This window comes from Equus asinus, chromosome 22, assembly GCF_041296235.1.
Source record: "Equus asinus isolate D_3611 breed Donkey chromosome 22, EquAss-T2T_v2, whole genome shotgun sequence".
Lineage (NCBI taxonomy): Eukaryota > Metazoa > Chordata > Mammalia > Perissodactyla > Equidae > Equus > Equus asinus.
The window spans coordinates 57,992,645-58,016,397 of NC_091811.1; the positions used below are offsets into that span (position 1 = coordinate 57,992,645).

The following is a 23,753-nucleotide window of genomic DNA, read 5'->3' on the forward strand; positions in this document are numbered from 1 at the left end:
AGGCAACTCAACAGTACCTAGTGCCTTACAGATGTTAACCTTTGTTGAGTTAATGAGTTAATAGCAATAAAGCCCTTACTACAGTGCCTGGCACGGTGCTAACAGAATCCAGGGATAAAAAGGTGAATGAGAAACAGCCCTAGCACCAAGGCACTTGTCCATGGCCCCTCAGTGTGGGGTTTTCTCCATACTGGAAGGAGGAATTAACAAAACGTTTTGTCGTCCCCCCCCCGCCCAGTCTGCCGCTTCTCAGTCCTGCACCAAATAGCAGGATTGTCACAGAAACGAGCTGAGAGCGTCCCCCGGTGGCGGAGCGCCCCCTAAGTGCTTGGGGCCAGAGGCCTGGCAGCTTCGCACTACAACTCCCACCATGCATTTCTTTCCCTCCCGCCTCTAGCGACTCGCGGTCTTGCGGTAACTTCACCCCTACCGTCGCAAAAACCGTGTAATTATAACGCCCAGAATTACCTCCGGGGTCGAGCGTCGCGATGCTTGCTGGGAGACGTACAACTCTGATTTTCCTCCGCGAGCAGGCTAAATAGTCCCATGGTCACCTTGAGCCGCGGATAAATAAACTCGAGAAACGCCTTTCTACGCTAATGTCCAGCACGAACGCTGAACAATGAAGAAAATCCAAGTAAAGCAGGTTGCTATTCTTGGCGATGGAGTCTTCTATGGAGTCTTCCGGCGTGAGCGTAGGGATCTCGCGCTATATAAGAGAGCCGGGCCAGGCCTCGGATCCTCTCTCGGGTCCGCGTTCTCAAGATGGTGAGTAGTGTCGCGTGGTGAGCGCGGGGTCCGGGCTGAGGCTGAGGGGAGCAGATTCCGGGGTTGTGGGGATTTGAGAGCTGTGTCTGCGGCGGAGGAGGGGGCACAGCGTCTGTGTGTTCGGTCTCGGAGGGGGTCTGCGGAGGGACTGGAGACCTGAGTGGCGCCTTTCTCGGGGCTGCGGGCGCTGAGGTAGCCGGAAGGGGGCTGGGGCTGCTGAGTTGCGCCCCCTCCTTAAAAGCGTCTCCGTCTCGACACAGACCAAGAAAAGAAGGAACAACGGTCGTGCCAAAAAGGGCCGCGGCCACGTGCAGCCTATTCGCTGCACCAACTGCGCTCGATGCGTGCCCAAGGACAAGGCCATTAAGAAGTTCGTCATTCGAAACATAGTGGAGGCCGCAGCCGTCAGGGACATTTCGGAAGCGAGTGTCTTCGACGGTGAGTTCGCTCCTGGCGCGAGCCGTGCGAATATCCTAGGACCCAAAACCTCCCCCGCCCCGCCCGCGGGCTGTTCGTGCGCGAGGTTTGGGGTGTCCCGGGCGTTTTCCATGTTTTTTTAAGGCTGCCGTCGGTGGGAGGGAAGGGCATCTTTGCTGTTTTGTTGGTAGTTTTGGACTTTGTCTGAGCAGAGGGAGGGTTTTGGAGTAGTGCGAAGTCTCTGAGTCTTAGTGACTGCCTGTTAGGGGATGAGATTCCAGAAGCACTTAGCTTATTCTGTGTCAACGCTTGGGGGCCCCTGGCTGTAAACACGGTAAATGGAATGAGTCTTTTGAGTTGTGAAAGAACGTTTGAATACGCGTTGTGAAAACGTAAGGACCAAGCCTCTTGAGGACTGTGTCAAGAACGGAGGCAGTCTGGTTTGGTCGACAAGGACCATCCGTGGAGCAATATGACGTCGTCTTGATCGTTTCTCTTTCTTGAGACGAGTTAACTCTGTTAGGCGACAAGAAAGGACTCAGGAGCAGGCATTGGGGCTGTTGCAACTGCTGAAGGATCTGCATTTTTGGTTTATTACTTCTAGGGTGTGGATTTGGTCCCCATGATGACGGGATGGATTCGTAGGAGAATGTTACTCATTTGTGAAACTGCGTGTGTATTTAGGTATCAGAAAGTGAATAGTTGACTTGAGAGCAGGGTTTTGTCGATGTGCCTGACAGACATTTAAGTAGGTTTAATTTTGAATAACAGAAGGAGTAAGGAAGAACGGTGCAAGGTGGGTATATAATACCTAATATTATGCCTCTTATCTTTTTGCTTTTTAGCCTACGTGCTTCCCAAGCTGTATGTGAAATTACATTACTGTGTGAGTTGTGCCATTCACAGCAAGGTAGTCAGGAATCGCTCTCGTGAAGCCCGGAAGGACCGAACACCCCCACCCAGATTTAGACCTGCAGTAAGTATCTTAAAAAGGAAATGTAGAAGCCAGAGGGGTGACCAACAAAAGGTATGTGAGGCTACAAAGAATATTACGTTAAGGTGTCTGCCTGTGGGTGAGATCAACTAAGTGGTGAGGCTGGTGGGACCCACATCTAAAACGTTTGCTTAGAGATATTTCTAAAGAAGAGTTGTTAGACTGTTTCAGTGGGAGTAGGGTGGTGTCCTTCCACATCTACCAGTTTTCCATGCGTTTATGGCCCAAATACATTATTAGTGATGGAAGGGGTAGTGGTAAAGTTCTTTAAGGGGGAGTCTTCCATCGATGGTTTTTAATTTACTCTCATTTCTTCATTTTTCAGGGTGCTGCTCCACGACCTCCGCCAAAGCCCATGTAATGAGCAAAGTCCTTAAGGACTGAAGGAGAAGCTCCCTCTGGAAAATAATAAAATGGAAATTACACTTTACATAGTATGTTGAGTGTATCTGTGGCCACATTGAGTGACGGTTGTGTGTGTCATAGGGATCGTAATTACTTTTGCGAAGTATTCAAGTGTGGAGTGCCACATAGTCTTTTCATGGGAGAGAAAGCTTATCCATGTAAGTTACACCTTAACTCGGGGTTTTTTTGTGTTTGCATCCTTTGGCTTTCCAATTTGCACAGATATGTAGAGTGAAAGGGCTTAAGTCGTCTGTGAGTATTAGGTTAATTCTCCCTGGCTAGTGGCTTAAGTAGGTGTCATAAAAATGGGAGAGAGGAACTAGTTGCGGGGTGGGGGTAAGGAAAAACTGGCTGTTGTGGAGTGAGGAGCACATCAGGAGGTGACTTAGACTGAGGTGGCATGCCCCTGGTGGGGGACAGAAACACTGCAATAGAAAGTGCATGACTTGGGTAGCTTTTAAGGGGATCTGTATGTAGATTGTTAACCTTTCTTTGGTGCCTTTGTCTGTGGAGTAAAAATACCCAGGACGCCAGAAGCATTCCTAGAAGCTTGGAGTCTCACAAGAGGAAAGGGAATTTCCACACACAGTATGGAGGGGGGCAGTACGTTAGTTCATCTGTGTGACTGGTTCATTTGTCCTAGAATTCAGAAATTAGAAAGTTATCAGCTAGGGGTATATGCATTTATTTGAAAAATCCATTTGGGAATGGATTGGTAAGGACTGGCTTTGTTGGTTAGGTTATGTGATATATGTGGTTTTATTGTTTTTGTTTTTCTAAAACTAAACCAGTAGCTTGGAGGTTTTGGCTGAAGTATACATGGTGCTGGGAAGTACATTTTTGCAAGTGTCTGTATTCAAAGGAATATCATAGCAAGAAAGAGGTGGAATATTTCAGAGCATAGAGGTGGTCTTGTTAATTGGAGAACAGTTTAAGTGAAAAAAAAGCAAACCCAGATGGAAACCGCTAACCCTGTCTTGCACCATGGTCAGCATACCAGTGCATGTGTTAGAACAGCTGTGGCAAATCATGAATTTGTCAGAACTAGGCAAGTGTCTCCATCCTTTAGGGAGGCCTACAAGACACCCGTGCTCCTTCATTCTACACTATAATGACCCCTTTACATCAGGGATAAACTCTGGATAGAAGGAAATCAGAGGTCCAAGGTAAAAATGAATGCTAAACCTGCTGGTCCCAAATTCCAGCTTGCTAAATAAAATCAGATTTAAGTAGTAAATCAGGCTCGTGTAACGGCTCCAAGATCTCCCTTGAAAGGTTTATTGTCACGGCCTGTCCTTTTCTCAGGGTGGGATTTTGTTTTGTTTTTGTTTGAGGAAGACTGGCCCTGAGCTAACATCCGTGCCCATCTTCCTCTACTTTATATGTGGGACGCCTACCACAGCACGGCCTGCCAAGCAGTGCCATGTCTGCACCCAGCATCCAGACCTGCGAACCCCGGGCCGCAGAAGCAGAATGTGTGCACTTAACAGCTGCGCCACCAGGTCGGCCCTGCAAATAGGCTTTTTGAGGGAGACTGAGCCAGTAGATGAAAGAACTAGGGCTAGAATCTAGATTGATTCGTTTATTTATTCATTGTTTCCCCTCCCCAAAGCCCCAGTACGTAGTTATATATTCTAGTTGTATGTCCTGTAGTTCTCTGTGAGGCGCTGCCATAGCAGAGCTTGCCTTAACCATAGGCCATTAGGACTGGCTCTCAATAAGGGTTAATTGCCCACGTGCTCGGCATTTTGTTTCTGAGTCCAAGTCTATTGAACAGAGCCATCTGGTTAAGAACCTAAGAGGGCTGGGGCTGGCCCCATGGCCAAGTGGTTAAGTTTGCACGCTCCAGTTCGGTGGCCCAGGGTTTCACGGGTTCAAATCCTGGGCGCAGACATAGCACCACTCATCAAGCCATGCTGAGGTGGCATCCCACGTGCCACAAGTAGAAGGACACACGACTAAAAATTCACAACTATATACCAGGGGGCTTTGGGGGGAGAAAAGAAAAAAACCTAAGAGGGCTGAATCCTGGATGTGAATCTTACCTCTGATACTTTCAGCTGTGTGACCTTGGGTAAGTTACCTAACCTGTCTTCAATTTTCTAATCTTTAGGATGTCATTTCTATTTCGTAGCATTTTGGTGAGGTTTCAGTGATACAAAACAGTCATTCAAGAAATATTTATTGGGCCGGCCCAGTGGCACTGCAGTTAAGGGCGCATATGCTGCTTCAGCGGACCAGGATTGCACAGTTCAGATGCCGGGCGCGGACCTATGCCTTGCTTACCAAGCCATGCTGTGGCAGGCATCCCACATATAAAGTAGAGGAAGATGGGCATGGATGTTAGCTCAGGGCTAATCTTCCTCAATAAGGAAAAATAATCTTGAGGGGTCAGCCCTGTGGCCAAGTGGTTAGGTTCACACAGTCTGCTTTGGCTGCCCAAAGTTTCACCCGTTGGGATCCTGGGCGCAAACGTGGCACTGCTCATCAGGCCATGCTGAGGCAACGTCCCACATAGCACAACCAGAAGGGCCTACAACTAGAATATATAACTATATACTGGGGGGCTTTGGGGAAAAGAATTTAAAAAAAGCTTGGCAACACATATTAGCTCAGGTGCCAATCTTTAAAAAATAAAAAATTACTGGGGCTGGCCCCGTGGCCGAGTGGTTAAGTTCGCGCACTCCGCTGCAGGCGGCCCAGTGTTTCGTTGGTTCGAATCCTGGGTGCGGACATGGCACTGCTCATCAGACCACGCTGAGGCAGCGTCCCACATGCCACAACTAGAAGAACCCACAACGAAGAATACACAACTATGTACCGGGGGGCTTTGGGGAGAAAAAGGAAAAAATAAAATATTTTTTAAAAAAATTACTGAGTACCTACCGTGTGCCAGACGTTTCTAAATGCTGAAGATAGGAGTGACCAAGACCCTGGTCTCACAGGGCTTTGCGTTTTAGTGAGGGGGTGATCTGATGTGAGGAAGATCTGCAGTTTTACATGAGACATGTCTATGAGGTCCATAGATAATTAGAAAACTAAAGAGAGCGAACAAGCAGCCCATTTAGATAAATGGGGAAAGAGCTTTCCAACAAAGGGAATAGCAAGTACAGATGCCCTAAGGCAAGAGTATGCCTGGCATATCACGGAACAAGCAAGGCGGTCAGTGACTGAATTCAGGTGAGCCAGGAGGAAAGTGGTTCAGGTCTGCAGTCCTTTGTATGAAATCCTTCAGACCTTGAAATTGATTTTTCATTTTAGAACAGTAATACAGAGCATTTACTCTTTAATATGTAACATTCTCAGAGGGATCTAGAACAGCACCCAGGATCAAACACAATATTTCTGCAGCAAAATAGAAGAATAATCACATTAAGTGGAAGCAATAAAGACTATAAATTATCTAACGCAAGTTTCATGTCAGGCTTTGCTGCCACAGGAGTTCCAAAAATCTTGATTTTTAGAGTTGTTTTGATTTTTCAGTTGCGGATAAGGGATCGTGTACCTGTGGCACACAAAAGTTAGAGAAGACAGGTCCAGATGACACGGGGCCTTGTAGGCCCTCGCAAGGACTGGACTGCACTCAAGGTGTGATGGTAAACAATGAGATACCTCTTCCTGCTGTCTGGGATGCCTGTAAAAAGATCATAGCAAGTGCTAGTGATGATGTGGCGAAGTTGGAACCTCATAGACTGCTGGTGGGCATGTAGAATGGTGCAGCCACTTTGGAAAACAATCTCGCAGTTCCTCAAAAAGTGAAAGCGTTACCATGTGACCCAGCCGTTCCCCTCCTAGGTATATACCCAAGAGAACCAAAAACATACATCTACACAAAAACTTGTAAACGAATGTTCATAACAGCATTACTCATAATAGCCATCAAGTAGAAACAACCCAAATGTCCATCAACACGTGAATGGATAAATGAAATGTGGTATATCCATGCAATGGGTTATTATTTGGCCATTAAAAGGAATGGAATACTGCTACATGATCGAACGTTGATGAACCTTGAAAACATGCTAAATGAAAGAAGCCAGTAATAAAAGACCACATAGTGTATGATTTCATTTATATGAAATGTCCAGACTAGGCAAATCTAGAGAGAGAATAGATTAGTGGTTGCTGAGGGATAGATGGCTTGGGGGAAAGGGGAGTGACTGTTAGATGGTATGGGGTTTCTTTTAGGGGTAATGAAAATATTCTAAAATTAATTGTGGTGATAGTTGCACAGCTCTGTGAACATACTAAAAACCACTAAACTATATACTTTAAGTGGGTGAATTGTATGGTATGTGGACTATAGCCCAACAAAGCTGTTAGGAAAATACAATAAAGTGTGATGGTAATTCCCTGGAGAGTTTTGAGCAGAGCAGTGACATGATCTGACTTAGATCTACAGTAGTCAGTTCATGATAAGAGTGAGTGATTATTTTTCTTATTCTTTTCATTATACCACAGCTACCTCTGAAATGCTCAATGAGTATTTCCCCAAACTTCAGGCTTTGTGTACCTCTTTAGGTATTTCTGCCAATATCTATGTTGTCCTTTTCTTTAAGTTGACTCACTTTTTACATTTATTAAAAAAGAAATATCAGTATTCTAAATGGAAAACTGACTCTTACCATAAATAGAACGTAATGTTTTTAAAAACAACTACATAGCTTTTATTTATTTTTTTAATTTTCTTATTTTTCCTTTTTCTCCCAAAGCCACCCAGTACATAGTTGTGTATTCTTAGTTGTGGGTCCTTCTAGTTGTGGCATGTGGGACGCCACCTCAGTGTAGCTTGATGAGTGGTGCCATGTCCGCACCCAGGATCCAAACCAGCGAAATCCTGGGCCGTGGAAGCAGAGCACACAAACTGAACCACTCGGCCACGGGGCCAGCCCCTACATAGCTTTTAAATTTAAAAAAAAGGTTTGTCACTATTTTCTGTCACCCAAATGATCTTTATCACCCACAAATGTCCCTGGGAAATGTCTGCTCATGAGGTCAGGGATAGTGTCTCGATGGTCAATTATATTGTCTGACCTATAGCAAGTGCTTAACATTTGTGCATGAATAAATATGCTCAGCCTATGGAAAGGTCAGGAATGAGTGAAATAATTTCCTTTGTGTGAATAAGAATTACCTCTGCTGTTTGAATAAAATGCAGAGTCCTAAGCCCACCTCCAAAAAGCACGGTTCAGAGTGCTTGGGGTAGGGTTTGGGAACTTGCATTTTAATAACATTGCAAGGGATTCTGATGCAATTGGTCTGAAGACCATACTTTGAAAAATATTAAGGAATTGTGCTAGAGAAAAAAGAGGGGGCCGGCCCCGTGGCCAAGTGGTTAAGTTCGTGTGCTCCGCTTCCATGGCCCAGGGTTTTGCTGGTTCGGATCCTGGTCACGGACATGGCACCGCTCATCAGGCCATGCTGAGGCAGCGTCCACATACCACAACTAGAAGGACCCACAACTAAAATATACAACTATGTACTGAGGGGGATTTGGGGAGAAAAAGCAGAAAAAAAGATTGGCAACAGTTGTTAGCTCAGGTGCCAATCTTTAAAAAAAAATGAAAAATAAAAAAATATGCATGATTGATTTGCTCCAGTTTGGGAATATCAGCATGGAAATTATGGTGCTATTTCAGTCATGACTAATTGGTGGATGGAGGAGTCCAAGATCAGTTGGGAGAAAAGGGAAACCAAAAAAAGAAGTGATTGGATGGGACCAGTCTGGTGGCTCAGCAGTTAAGTTCGCACGCTCTGCTTCTGCGGCCTGGGCTGCGCCTGTTGGGATCCTGGACCCGGACCTACACACCACTTGTCAAGTCATGCTGTGGCAGGCGCCCCACATATAAAGTAGAGGAAGATGGGCACAGATGTTAGCTCAGGGCTAATCTTCCTCAAAAAAAAAAAAAAAAAGTGGCAAAAATAAGGGTGACTGAGGGACTGAGGGTATTGAACAAGAGGGCAGGATCAGAAGGTGTAGGGGAGGTGGCTGGCGGTTGTGTTTTTTTTTCTCCTCCAATGAGTTATAATGCAAAAGGTACAAAATTCAAAAGGTGCAAAAGCATACATAGTGAAAATAATTCTCCCCAGCTCCCTGGAGGCACTTATGACTAGTTTCCTGTATAAATATATATGCAAGCAAATACATAAATATTAAACACAAATGGTAGCACACTCTATACACTGTTCTCCTTGTTTTTCTTTTTTTGCAAAATAGTTTTTAAAACAATGAAATTTTAAGGCATACAGTAAATGCCTGTGTATCCACCTCCCAGCTTAAGAAAGAAAGGGTTACCTGTGGAGTTGAATCTCTCTGTGAACTGATTGCACCCCACCCTCTCCCCCAGGTGGTAACCACTGTCGTGAAGTCAGCACTCATCATTCACATGAATTTCTTTATACTGATATTGTATATGTACAGTAGTCTCCCCTTATCTGTGATTTCACTTTCTGTGGTTTCAGTTACCCACAGTCAACCATGGTCCAAAAATATTAAATGGAAAATTCCAGGAATAAACAATTCACAAGTTTTAAATTGCACGTCGTTCTAAGCAGCATGATGAAATCTCACGTCGTCCGCTCCGTCTCACCCTGGATGTGAACCATCCCTTTGTCCAGCATGTCCATGCTGTATACACTACCCACCTGTTAGTCACTCAGCTGTCTCAGTTGTCAGACTGACTGGCAGTATCACAGTGCTTGTGTCCAAGTAACCCTTAGTTTAATTAATAATGGCCCCAAAGTGCAAGAGTAGTGATGCTGGCAATTCAGATATGCCCAGGAGAAGCCGTAAAGTACTTCCATTACGTGAAAAGGTGAAAGCTCTGGACTTAATAAGGAAAGAAAAAAGTCATATGCTGAGGTTGCTAAGATCTATGGTAACTTTTATTACAATATATTGTTATAATTGTTCTATTTTATTGTTAATCTCTCACTATGCCTAATTTATAAATTAAACTTTATCATTGGCGTGTATTTATAGGAAAACACATAGTATATACAGGGTTGGGTACTATCCACTGTTTCAGGCATCCACTGGGGGTCCTGGAACATCTCCCCTGCGGATAAGGGGGGACTACTGTATTTATCTCTTCACATTTTACATCCAAGTGGACAGGTCAAGTAGGCAATTGGATATAAAAGTATGGACTTCAAGGAAAAGAAGCCTAGGCTGGAGATAAAATTTTGGGGATCATCATCTTATAATTGGTTTTTAATTCATGAGACTGGATGAGGTTACCTAGGAAGGGAGTATACAGATAGAAAAAACAACAAAAGAGGTCTAGATCCTGAGTCCTGTAGACTTCAAAGTTTAGTAGTCAGGGAGATGAGGAAAAACCACAAAGGAGACTGAGAAGGAAAGGCCAGTGAGGTAGGAAGAAAACTGGGACATCGTGAGTGTCCTAGAGGTCAAGTGAAGAAAATGTTGCAAGGAGGAGCAAGGGGCTGGTTTGGTTTTTTTTTTTTTTTTCTTCCTCCAATTAGTTATAATGCAACTGTGCCAACTGCTGCTAATAGGTCAAATAAGATAAGAATTGAAAAATGACTATTGGCTTCAGCAACATGGTGTCATTAGTGATCTTGACGAGAAGTTTCTGTGGAGTGGTGAGGCAAAAGCATGATCAGAGTGGGTTCAAAAGAGAAGGGGACAGAATGTCTCTAACATGTATTATCATTAAATACGATTCCAATTGTAAAGAGAAAGAGAACGGGAGGAGAGAACATTGAAGACATCTTTACACTGAAAACAGGAGGAAATGGGGCAGTGGCTGGAAGAAGTGAGGTCAAGAGATTTTATAAAATGTAGAAATATCAGCATGTTTGCTTGAAAACAGGAAAAGTGAGAAAAATAGATGATGTAGGAGACAGAAAGAGCTATGCCCTTGAAGAGACAAGAAGGTGTGGAATCCAGGGTACAAGTGGAGAGGTTTGCATGGACAGTTTATCCGCAGTAAGAGAGAGAAGATGGAATATATAGTCCAAAAGCAGGTAGGTTGTTTGCGGCTTCTAGTTCTCAGTGGAGTAGGAGGCAAGGTCATCAGCTGAGAATGAGGATATGTGGAGGGGGAGTTGGAGCTCTGAAGAGAGAGAGAAAGAATGGAAGAGGCATCGAGGCGAGTGGCAAGGGAGCGGGTCTGAGGGACCGGGATTGCCCAGGAGCTCTCGAGGGCAGGGGGCAGGAATTTAAAGTGAGACCGGTTGGCATGATGAAGTATTTTTTCCCAACTACTCAGTTGTGTGGTAGAGACCCAAAGTGGATGGAGAATGGGATTTAACCGGAGCTGAGGGTTAGCCGAACGAGGACGCTGAAGTGGGAGGGGGCAGAGGAATTGAGTGTATATTCCAGGGAGTGATTATGACTGACTGGGGATGTTAAGGTGGACCAGGAGGAAAGATAGGACATGGGGACAGTGAGGTCCAAAGGAAAGGGGGTATGATCAATGGAGTCAAGTCCTGGTTGGGGGTAGGGCAGTCAAGCTGGTGAAAATATGAAGTCAGAGAGCAGCAAGTTTAAAAGTGAAAATATGGAGGCGTTTCAGTTACTGGTCAAGGGTTCTTTGGGAGAGCCAGGTTTCCTTTAGAGCAGATGGTGAAAGAAATGTTGAGTTGGGGGATTTTACTGATGATAAACTGAGTTCCACAAGGCCGTGACGGGGTTTCAGTAGATGAGGATGCGTGCAAAATGGGGTCAGAAAGGGCCGCATGGGGATTAGAACCTGGGACATGGACCAAGGGTGACCTGGAGTCCTGGCTTCTTGTGGTGACTGCACTGCACATGTTCAGGGAGGGATAAGGGCCACGGTTTGTGAGTCCCGGCCGACATCAGGTCTCACACACTGTGTGCACTGGGGCCTGAGTCCCAACTCACCTGCTTACAGGTCCAGGGACCCAGACTTCACAGCTCCTCCTCAGGGCTGTTTCCCTGGCCTTGTCTCTCTGCTGTCTTGTCTCAGGTCAGTGTTGCACTATCATCGCTGAAATATGGGGGTATCTGGGAAGACAGCAAGGGGAGGGGGGCCCAGAAACACTGGGATGGAGTCAGGGAGCACAAGGAGAGGCAGAGAGAAATTGGGGGTGGGGAGGAGGAATACAGAGTCTCCCTCTCTCTCCCCATCCCCCAAAGAGTTCTGGTCCGTTGAAGGAAATGGCCTTCTCAGCACAGCTTGAGTCCAAGGGAAAATATGGCCCTTACTAGTGAACCCAGTGTAAACACATACGCAGCCCATAGCTGGTCCCAGGGCACCGTGGGCTACCAATCCTGAACAATGCTGTCTGGAAAGAGCTAAGGTTTAGTCGATTTAGTGCACTTCACGCAGTGGGCAGAGGCAAAAAAGAAACAAACAAAAACCAAAAAAAAAAACCAAAGAGAAGTTCTGAGGACAGATCCTCTTCTCCAGTATAAAGCACTACACAGCCTCCCCTGATCCAGACCATCTGGATGAAACAGGTTAAAGACGCTGTCAGGGCAAGAAGCCAGACCTCATCAATTTTAGTACTCAGGGGTGACCACTGGGGGCAGTATAGTGCAACAGTTAGGAGCTCAGCTTTGGAGTCTGAGACCTCAGTTTCAATCCTCCTTGTGCTGTGCAATAGCCTTGTGTCTTGGGGCTAGTTACTTGTTGTCTCTGAACCTCCATAACTTCATTTAAAAACGGTAATTAGCGGGGCCGGCCTGGTGGCGCAGCGGTTAGTTCACATGTTCCGATTCGGAGGCCCAGGGTTCGCAGGCCCTGATCCCGGGTGCGGACATGGCACCGCTTGGCACGCCATGCTGTGGTAGGCGTCCCACGTATAAAGTAGAGGGAGATGGGCACAGATGTTAGCTCAGGGCCAGTCTTTCTCAGAAAAAAGAAGAGGATTGGCAGTAGTTAGCTCAGGGCTAATCTTCCTCAAAAAATAAAATAAAATAAAATAAAAAGTAAAAATGGTAATAGCTGGGGCTGGCCCATGGCCGAGTGGTTAAGTTCCCGCGCTTCGCTTCGGCAGCTCAGGGTTTCACCGGTTCGCATCCTGGGTGCGGACATGGCACCGCTCATCAGCCCATGCTGAGGCAGGGTTCCACATGCCACAACTAGAAGGACCCACAACTAATAAAAAATATATATATGCAACTATATACTGGGGGAATTTGGGGAGAAAAAGCAGGAAAAAGAAAAAGATTGGCAACAGTTGTTAGCTCAGGTGCCAGTCTTTAAAAAAAAAAAATTAAAACCTGTCCAAAAAAAATAGTAATAGCTCTACTTCACAGGTCTGTTTGGGGAATTAAATTAAATAATATATGCAAGGGACTTTGCGTAGAACTTTCCAGGTAATGTTACATTACAAACAGCAGTAGTTATTATTCCTGGCCCAGTCTTCAGCTTTACATGTCTTACAAACTCAATTTTTTAAATAGCTTTATTGAGAGTAATTGCTAAACAATAAACTGTAGATAAAGTATACAATTTGAAAAGTTTTGACATGTATATACCATAACAACATCACCATACTCAAGATAATGAACATATAGGTCACCCCAAAAGTTGCCTCTTGCTCTTTTGTAATCTCACCATCCTGTCAGTCCCAATCCTGTCCCCAGAGAACCACTAATTTGCTTTTTATCACAATAGATTAGTTTGCATTTTCTAGAACTTTACATAAATGAAATCCTACAGTATAGAGTTTTTTGTTTTGGCTTTTTTCACTCAGCATAATTATTTTGAGATTCATCATTGCTGCATTTATCAATAGCTGGTTCCTTTTTATTGCTGAGTAGGATTTCATTGTATGGATGTACCACAGTTTGGTTATCCATTCACCTGTTGAAGGGCATTTCAGCGTGTTTCTATTCTTGGCTGTGATACATAGAGCTGCTATAAACATTTATGTACAACGTCTGTGTGGACATATGCTTTTGTTTCTCTTGGGTAGATACCTAGGAATAGAATCTCTGGCAGAGGGAGTCACACTGTAGATGTATACTTAACTTTTAAAGAAACTGCCAATTATTTTTCCAAAGTTATTGTACCATTTCACATTCCTGTCAGCAGTGTACGGGAGTTCCAATTTCTTCACAACCTTTCCAACACTTGGTTGTTTTTTTAATTGTAGCCTTTCTAGTAGGTATGTAGTGCTGTCTCATTATGGTTTTAATTTGTTTTTCCATAATAACTAATGATATTGGGCATTTTTTCATGTGCTTATTTGCCAAATGTATATCTGCTTTGGTGAAACGTCTGTTCGAATCTTTTGCCCATGTTTCTACAATTACTTTGCTTGTTTTTATTATTGAGTTTTGAGAGTCTTTTATTCTGAATGCAAGTCATTTATCAGATACATGATTTGCATATTTTTTATTCCAGTTTGTGATTTATCCTTTTATCCTCTTAACAGTGTCTTCTGAAAGCAGAAGTTATTAATTTTGCTGAATCAAATTGATTTTCTTTTATGGATCATTCTTTTGGTATTGAATCTATAACCCTTACTCAAAGTCATGAAGTTTTTCTCCTGGAAGTTTTATAGTTTTAGGTTTTATATTTAAGTCTGTGATTCATTTTAATTAACTTTTGTATCTGGTATGAGTATGGATTGAAATTCCTTTTTTTTTTTTTTTTTTGCATTTGGATATCCAGTTGTTCCAGCACCATTTGTTGAAAAGACTATCCTCTCTCTATTGAATTGCCTGTGCACTCTTGTCAAACATCAATTGACTATATATTTGTGGGACTATTTCTGACTCTATTCTGTTCCATTGATCTATTTGTCTACCTTTATGCCATTACCACATTATCTTGATCACTGTAGCTTTATAGTAAGACTTGAAGTCAAGTAGGGTAAGCTGGTAACTTTGTTCCTCTGTCACTTAACTTGACATCTTAACATTATTGACTCTTTCCATCTGTGAACACGGTATATTTCTCCATTTATTTAGGTCTTTAATTTCTCTCAGCAATATTTTGTAGAAAGACTCAATTTTGAAAGCTCACTTAAACTAGCCAAATTACTGATGGCATAGACTCAAGTCAAGACTGCGTGGGTTCAGGGGCCGGCCCCGTGGCCGAGTGGTTGGGTTCACGCTCTCCGTTTTGGCAGCCCAGGGTTTCGCTGGTTCAGATCCTGGGCGCAGACATGGCACCACTCATCAAGCCATGCTGAGACAGCATCCCACTTGCAACAACTAGAAGGACCACAACTAGAATATACAGCTATGTACTGGGGGGCTTTGGGGAGAAGAAGAGGAAGAAAAAAAAAGATTGGCAACAGATGTTAGCTCAGGTGCCAATCTTTAAAGAAAGAAAAAAGACTAATTAGGTTCAAATCCTAAGTTTTACTGCCTGTATTGTATTGGGCAAGTTATTTAAGCTTCTGGTGACCCAGTGTTGTAATCTGGAAAATGTGAGTAATAATAGTAAATTTCTTATGGTGTTGTGAAGATTAAATGAGGTGATACGAAGAAGGCACTTAGTATAGCAGCTGGTACACAGTAAGTGCACAATAAATGTTATCTATTATTACTGTCTACCAGGTACTTTACAGTCGTTATTCATTTACATCTCAATTCCTAAGACATCTCTGCTTTTAGATCCAATCTTTGATGACACATTCCTAGCATTTCAAACATTCCCCTCAACTTTGAGCTTCTCTTTACACTAAACACAGTTTACAGGCTTAACTTCCACCCAAGCTAAAGACCCACAGCTCTTTCACTCTCTGATTTTCCATCACCAGATCAGGACTTTTATTTTCCTATTTTCCACTTATCCTCATAAGATCTTATAAAATTGCAAAATGCAATGAAACTATGGTTTTCCATTTTTTAAGTGGCACAATCCTTTCTTCAGGTGAGCATCTCTCAGAAGCTCAATATGTAATTGGTTAAATTTCTGCTTTTGCTGAAACGGGATGTATATGTGTCTATCTTCCCTTCATCCCTCCCTATCCCAAAAAGCTCCTGAAACACCTCCAGGGTTCCCAGGTGCACAGTTTGAAAAATACTACAAAAACACCAAACTTGGGGCCGGCCCGATGGCACAGTGGTTAAGTTTGCACACTCTGCTTTGGCGGCCTGGGGTTCCCCAGTTCGGATCCCGGGTGTGGACCCACACACTGCTTATGAAGCCATGCTGTGGCAGGCATCCTACATATAAAGTAGAGGAAGATGGGTGTCAGTGTTAGCTCAGGGCTGATCTTCCTCAGCAAAAAACAAAAGAGGAAGATTGGCAGCAGATGTTAGCTCAGGGCTAATCTTCCTCAATAAATAAATTAATTAATTAATTAATTAAAAATAAAAAAGTAAAAAAAAATTTTAATGCATTTGCTATGTTTGTACATGGAACATTTCTAGAAAGATCCCCAAGAAACTGGTGGCAGTGGTTGCCTCCAGGGAAAAGAACCAGGTGACAAGGGGCTGGTCCAGTGGTGTAGAAGTGGTGGTTAAGTTTGCCCACTCCACTCCGGTGGCCTGGTGTTCATGGGTTCAGATCCTGGATGTGCACCCACACACCACTCATCAAGCCGTGCTGTGGCGGCATCCCACATAAAATGGAGGAAGAAAGGCACCAATGTTAGCTCAGGGCCAGGGTCAATCTTCCTCACAAAAAAAACCCAAAAACAACCCCAAAACTGGTGACTGGAGGACAGGTGGAAGGAGATTTCTTTTTCAGTGCTGTGACGTCACCTCCCATCTGCATCACAATTCGTTCACCACATAGCAACAAGATTGATTATTTTAAAGAATAAACCCAATCCTGGGGCTCTCCCACTTAAATGCTTCCAATGGCCTCCTTCTGTGATCAAAATAAAATCCCAGCCCCTCACTGTGGATTCAAGCCTCTGAATGACCTGGCTCCTCCTTTTCCCTCTGATCTCCTGCTCCAGCCACGTGGGCTCCTTTCTGTTCCTCAGACACTGCAAGCTCATCTCTCCCTCAGCGCCTGTGCCCTTGCTGCTAGCTCTGCCAGGAATGCTCTTCTCTCAGATCAACACACGCTGGCTCCTCCTCATCATTCAAGGCTTGGTGCCAGTGTCACCTCAGAGAATCCACTTCTGACCATCCTGTCCACGGTAGTCCCTCCCCACACACAGAGTGATCACTTCCCCAGGGCCTTGTCTTGTTTTCGTCCTGCCAGTTACTACTGAAGATGTTTCTGGAGTTGTCTGTTGATAGTCTACCCTCCCTAGAATATAAGCTCCTTGAGGGCGGAGGCCTCCCTCACTTTAGTGCTGTTTCCTTGGTGTTCAGGACAGCGCATGTCACTGAATGAATGAATGAATGGATGGATGGATGAGGTCACATAGGAAGGTCTCACGTGGCAGGCTGTTGTATTAGCTCCTATGGCTGCTGTAACAAATACCACAAACTCAGTGGCTTAAAATAACATGAATTTATCATCTCACTGTTCTGGACATCAGGAGTCTGAAATGGGTCTGACGGGGCTAAAATCTAGATTTCAGCAGAGCTGAGTTCCTTCTGGAGACTCTGGGAATCTGTTTCCTTCCCTTTTCCAGTTTCTAGAGGCTGTCAGCATTCCTTAGCTTGTGGCCTCTTCCTCCATCTTCCAAGTCAGCAGCATAGGATCTTAAATTTCCCTGTCTGACAGTCATGCCTCCCTCTTATAAGGACCCTTGTGATTTCATTGGACCAACCCAGATAATGCATCTCCAGATGCTTAACTTAATCACATCTGCAAAGCCCCTTTTGCCATGTAAAGTAACGTAGTTCCAGGTTTCATGGATTAGGATTTGGACATCTTTGGGGGTTATTAATCTGCCTACAACAGTCATAAACCTCTATCCTGGAACGTACCCTGGTCATCCTAATTCAAGCACTAAATCCATTCTGAAACTTTCTCAGACCCTGTTCCCTGCAGAAACAGCCAGCCAGTCCTTCTGTGCCCGCATGGTACGGCACTCTGTAACAGCACTTACTGCGTTTCATAGAAATTAATGAGTCTGTTTATCTGCCTGCTCCTCCATTAGGCTGTGAGTCTTTTAGGGCAGGGTCCAATGTTTATTTGTCTTCGCCTCTTCAACACCTAAAATGCTGATTGACTGATTGATTCACTCATCAAAAAACATTTGTTGAAGGCCTACTATGCTCAAGGTACTGAGGATGTGGTGCTAAACATAGATATGTTCTCTGCCCTCAAAGAGCTTACAATCTACCTGGAAAGAGGGACAATTAAACCATCAGCAGCCATAAAAAGAGACCAATGACAGGATCGGTGCAATGGGAGAGCAGAGCAGGAACGTTCACTCTTATCTGGAGGTGTCAGAGAGGGCTCCTGAGAGTAATGTTGTCTTGGTTCATGTCCAAGGAAGAGAAGGAATTAGCTTCAAGTGCAATGTGAGGGGGCAGCCAGCAACCCCCATGACCACCACTGAGGCAGCACCACTGCCACCATTGGCCCCCCAACACCACAGGGTCCCCTTCAGTGGGCACGTGCCCCCAAAGCAGCCATACTCAAGTGATATATTAGAAATGAGTGTTCCCAAGGAAACTTTGGAGATCATAGATATGTTTATTATTTTGATTGCGATGATGGTTCCATATAGGTATGTGAAAGCTTATCAACTCATACTCTTGCGGCTTATTGTATGTCAGTTTCACCTCAATAAAGCTTTTAAAAAATAGTAATGAACTAGGGGCCGGCTCCATGGCCGAGTGGTTAAGTTCACTCGCTCCGCTGTGGCGGCCCAGGGTTCGGATCGTGGGCGCGGACATGGCACCGCTCGTCAGGCCACGTTGAGGCCGCGTCCCACATCCCACAACTAGAAGGACATGCAACTAAGATATACAACTGTGTACAGGGGGGGTTTAGGGAGATAAAGCAGAAAAAAAAATAGTAATGAACTGAATCAAACTAAGTCAAATGTTTATTTAAAAATAAATCATTATGCAGTAAAGTTTATCCCAGAAATGCAAGAATAATTCAATAACAGAAAGCCTAAAAATATGATTAATAGATTCAATTAATATTTGAATTATTGAATATTTGAGTTAACATTAATTGAGTCAATGAAAAAAATCATAGGATTATCCAAAGAGAGACAAAAACACTTTGGATAAAGTTCAATGCTATTTATAATAAATCTAAAAATTAATTTTCATTATTGCAGATAGAAGCAAAGTTCCTTTCCTTGGTAAAGGTTTTATCCCCAAAACCTATAGTTAACATTAGACTTAATAGGGTGACATTGAATATGTTCCCTTTAAGACAAAAACCAAAATACAATGGCCACTATCATCACTACTATTTAGTATATAGTCTCTTTTTGCAAATAGATTGTAAGCTTTTTGAGGGTAGAAACCTCAAAAATCTTTGTTTTACACTGCGTCTTGAACATAGTTGGCTGTCAATAAATATTTTTTGAATGAATGTACTAGAGATTCTGACCAATGTTCTAAGAATAGAAAAAAAAAACGGAGTGTAATAATGAGTAGTAAGAGCTAAAACTGCATTGTTTGTAGGCAATATGCTTTGAAAACCAATGGAATTAAAACACAATTAGAATGAAGGAATGCCGCTGGCATGAACAAGGCAGTCCAGAGGTCTGACTGCAGGGGGAGGGGCTCTGGGAGCTCCCCTCTGCTCGGGACACCGGGATGTCATTCTGGCTGAAGGCTTTTCTCTTCTTAAACTGACCGCTTTTAACATGTGCAGTTCATTGTATATCAATTATGCCTCAATAAAGCTGTTTAGGAAGAAATGTCTCCCTCCACAAAGAGACCATCTGGACCAAATCCATCATCTCTTCATTCATTCATTCATTCTCCCCAGATACTTAGTCCACTATTACTGTGTGCCTCCCTGACCTGCCACAGCCCCAGCCTGTTCCCTTCCCTCTAACTCCGTCCACTCTGTTCTCCTGAACTCCCTTCTGTGGGGAGCACTCTCGGAAGACTCCTTCACCTCTTGACCTGGCTGTACCCAGAGCACACCTTTTTGCTGGCTGCCCTCTCCACTAAAGGCTGTTGTTTCTCTCATACTCTACATCACTCAGGGTAGGGGGTGGGAATGGTGTCCCATTTGCTCCTTGATGGCTTATAGACCATTCACTACCCACTTCTGCTTGCAACTCCCCTGCTTCTTACACACTCACTTGGTCAGGCTCTATCATCCCCTCCCTCCATGATGCTTTGTTCATCTCTCAGGTCACTGACTGATTCACTGAAAACTTCAGCTCCTGGTTCACTGTCTTCCTCTCCAGACCATCCTCTTTCATTGGTCTTGGTGACCTCTACATCCGTTTGGATCTCCCATCCAATACTTTGACCTCTCAGTTTCTTGACCGCCTTGTTCTGCATGATCTTTCCTCCACTCCACCAGTCATAATGTAGATCTTGGCATCACCAAAAAACTGTATCATCCTAGAAACCTCAAACCCAACTCTGCAATAACCACCTCGCCTTCCAGTTCACTCACTCAGCCGTGCCCACTTCAATAGTCTGTCTCCTTCACATTCACCTCCAATCAATGGGTCCTACCATTTCCCCAGCATCCAAGAATCTCTACCTATTTCTCCAAGAATCTTGGTTTCTTTAATGAGAAATGGTAATTAGAGAGCGCCATGCACTGAGAATGCTTCTTCCTATTGTGTTAGTCACTGTTTCTAGGTCTTTTGAGTGGACAAAGCTATGCATATATAGTGTTCATACTGATATTTCTAACTCAAATTTGGAACTATAAAACTACGGAAAATCTGTATTTTATTTCCTCCATCAAAAACCATGGTTCTCAAGGGCACAGAAATGAGAGAATAAGAATATTTCAGGGGCCGGCCCTGTGGCCTAGTGGTTAAGTTCACACGCTCTGCTTCAGTGGCCCAGGGTTTCGCCGGTTCAAATCCTGGGTGTGGATATGGCAGCACTCATCAAGCCATGGTGAGGCAGCATCCCACATGCCACAACTAAGAATGCACAACTATGTACCGGGGAGCTTTGGGGAGAAAAAGGAAAAATAAAATCTTTGGGAAAAAAAAAAGAATATTTCATAACTACTCACTTGTTTTATCTCACATTACACATTAAACAGTCTCAGAATAATATTACTAGTCATACTAATTACCTCCACCAATTATGATTACTGAAAACAGATGAAATATTTTTTTGGCAAATGCTGTTCCCATTTTTCTCCCATTTTTTATGGTTATAATATCTACATTGTCAGACCATATGGCCATTACATACTATACTCTCTCTTTTAACCTTCATTTAGTCTCAGTTCTGTAGGTAACTAATATACAATGCTCACATGCAGCCCTTATGTTGATGTCTCCCTAGACAGTTTGGCTGTCTGAAGTGCATTCCCTAGTGGATTTCTTTTCTTTTTTTTAGGTATGCTTTTTGGTGAAGAAAATTGGCCCTGAGCTAACATCCATTGCCAATCTTCCTTTGTTTTTCTCCCCAAAGCTCCGGTGTACATAGTTGTGTACCCTACTTCTAGGTCATTCGAGTTCTTCTATGTGGGATGCTGCCACAGCATGGCTTGAGGAGCAGTGTGTAAGTCTGAGGCCAGGATCCGAACCAGTGAACCCCAGCCCGCCAAAGCAGAGTGCACAAACTTAACCACTCAGCCTGGGCGGGCCCCTCTATTGGATTGCGTAGGACGGGTTTATGGGAACAATATTCCCTGAGTTCCTACATATTGATAACAATTTGTCTGTGTCCATTATATTTGAAGGTTAGTTTGCTTTGGTTCATATGTTCTTTTTTTTAATATTTAAAATATGTCAACTTCATCTTGCATAAATCATTGCTGTCAAAAGCCTCACAAATTTCTAATTTGTCCCTTATGAGTCACATGCTCTTTTTGTCTGGTCAAAGGATTTTTTTTCTCTTTAAAGTCTAATAATTTTACTAGAATATGTCATGGTGTTGGTCATTCCAGGTCAATATTTTTAGGTACCTTCTATATTCTTTTAATATGTAGTCTTGAATTTTTTTTTTTTGGAGAGGAAGATCAGCCCTGAGCTAACATCTGCTGCCAATCCTCCTCTTTTTGCTGAGGAAGACTGGTCCTGAGCTAACATCCGTGCCCATCTTTCTTTACTTTATATGTGGGACACCTACCACAGCATGGCTTGCTGAGAGGTGCCATGTCCGTACCTGGGATCCGAACCGTCAAACCCTGGGCTGCTGAAGCTGAACGTGCGAACTTAACTGCTGCTGAATGTTTTTTAATTTCAGGAAAATTTTCTTGAGTAGTTTTTGGGTGTTTTTTTCTGTTCCTTTGCTTTGGTTTTCTTTTTCAGAGATTTCTATTAACCTGTTAGTGGAATCCCTGAAGACACTCAAAGTTACCTGAGAAAATAAAATGTAACCCAAGATTTTATAGCTTCCTGGTCTGTCTTTAATATTTGTCACTTTCGGGGCTGACCCCGTGGCCGAGTGGCTAAGTTCACGTGCTCCACTTGGGCAGCCCAGGGTTTTGCCAGTTCGGATCCTGGGCATGGACATGGCACCGCTAGTCAGGCCACGTTGAGGCTGCGTCCCACAAGCCACAACTAGAAGGACCCACAATTTTAAAAAATATATACAATTATGTACTGGGGGGATTTGGGGAAAAAAAGCAGGAAAAAAACAAGATTGGCAACAGTTGTTAGCTCAGGTGCCAATCTTTTTTTTAAAAAAAAATGTCACTTTCTCTTGAATCCTCTTACTTCATTTCCTTTTACTTTTAAGATTTTCATTCTTTATCTATAATTTCTTTTAAGGTATTATTTATTTATTTGCTCTTATGCTCCTTATAATGTAGTCTTCATTTCTAAAATGTTTTTTCTTTTGCTTCTAACTTTTTCTTGAGTTTATCACTTCAAACATTTTTGAGTGTTTTAAAATTTTGATTTGTGTTATTCTTTCATTTCTTATATCACTTTCTTAATGTCTTTTAGCTCATTTCAATATAAAATGTCCTAATTTTCATCTATTTTGTGAGCATATCTCTCTGGCATGCTTTCTTTGTCTGTAGGTATGTTTGTGTGTTCCTTATTCTCTTTTTTCTTACAGCAACTTTGTATGGGATTTGATACTTTCTGTTGCTCATTTTTATCTGAATTTAATTTTTCTGAAGAATTCTTTCGGATAGCTTTTCTATTTGATAGAGCTCCCTCTTCTGTTGCTTTTGGGTAGTGTTCAAAAATACGGCGGCTTGCTCTCTGAGATTTCCTGGCTCCATACTCCCTACGTTTATCTGGACCTCCTCTTCCTTTGTGACTATTGTCCCTGCTCAGTTTCTTTCTTTCTTTCTTTCTTTCTTTTTTGGAGGAAGATTAGCCCTGAGCTAACATCTGCTGCCAATCCTCCTTTTTTGCTGAGGAAGACTGGCCCTGAGCTCACATCAGTGCCCATCTTCCTCTACTTTATATGTGAGATGCCTACCACAGCATGGCTTGCCAAACGGTGCCATGTCCACACCCAGGATCCGAACTGGTGAACCCCAGGTCGCCAAAGCGGAACGTGTGCACTTAACTGCTGTGCCACCAGGCGGTCCCCTATTTAGAATTTTCTATTCTTTGGTCAGTTTAGGTAAATTTTATTTTCCTAAGAACGTGTCTATCTCAACTAAATTTTCTTTTTTTTCTTTTTTTTTTTTAAAGATTTTATTTTTTCCTTTTTCTCCCCAAAGCCCCCCGGTACATAGTTGTATATTCTTCATTGTGGGTCCCTCTAGTTGTGGCATGTGTGGTGCTGCCTCAGCGTGGCTTGATGAGCAGTGCCATGTCCGCGCCCAGGATTCGAACCAACGAAACACTAGGCCGCCTGCAGCAGAGCGCACGGACCCAACCACTCAGCCACGGGGCCAGCCCCCGAAATTTTCTTTTTTTTTTAAAGATTGCCACCTGAGCTAACAACTGTTGCCAATCTTCTTTTTTTCCTTTTTCTGCTTTTTCTCCCCAAATCCCCCCAGTTGATAGTTGTATATTTTAGTTGTGAGTCCTTCTAGCTGTGGCATGTGGGATGCCATCTCAGCATGGCCTGACAAGCAGTGCCATGTCCACATCCAGGATCAGAACCAGTGAAACCCTGGTTTTATTTTAATAACGTTATTCATAATATCCTCTTGTTATCTGTAGAAGCTATAGGAAGTCTCCTTTTATAGTCCTTTTTTTTTTTTTTTTTTTTGCTGAGGAAGATTGGCCCTGAGCTAACAGCTGTTGCCAATCCTCCCCTTTTTGCTTGAGGAAGATT

The 23,753-nt window shown here is 43.5% G+C and overlaps 1 protein-coding gene across 1 annotated transcript; it reads left to right on the plus strand.

Moving 5' to 3' along the window:
• The first annotated feature begins 403 nt into the window (after positions 1-403).
• On the plus strand, positions 404-2,609 carry RPS26 (ribosomal protein S26). Its single transcript, XM_014843867.3, has 4 exons — positions 404-768; positions 1,029-1,206; positions 2,031-2,161; positions 2,505-2,609. Exons 1-4 carry the CDS (start codon positions 766-768, stop codon positions 2,538-2,540), a joined length of 348 nt encoding a protein of 115 aa, XP_014699353.1. The 5' UTR covers positions 404-765; the 3' UTR covers positions 2,541-2,609.
• The last annotated feature ends 21,144 nt before the right edge of the window (positions 2,610-23,753 follow it).

Bases quoted from the DNA above. Each gene is read 5' to 3' on its own strand.
- RPS26 (XM_014843867.3), top strand. The intron at 1,207-2,030 runs GTGAGTTCGCTC...TTTGCTTTTTAG, and splicing joins GGAAGCGAGTGTCTTCGACG to CCTACGTGCTTCCCAAGCTG. The intron at 2,162-2,504 runs GTAAGTATCTTA...TTCATTTTTCAG, and splicing joins CACCCAGATTTAGACCTGCA to GGTGCTGCTCCACGACCTCC.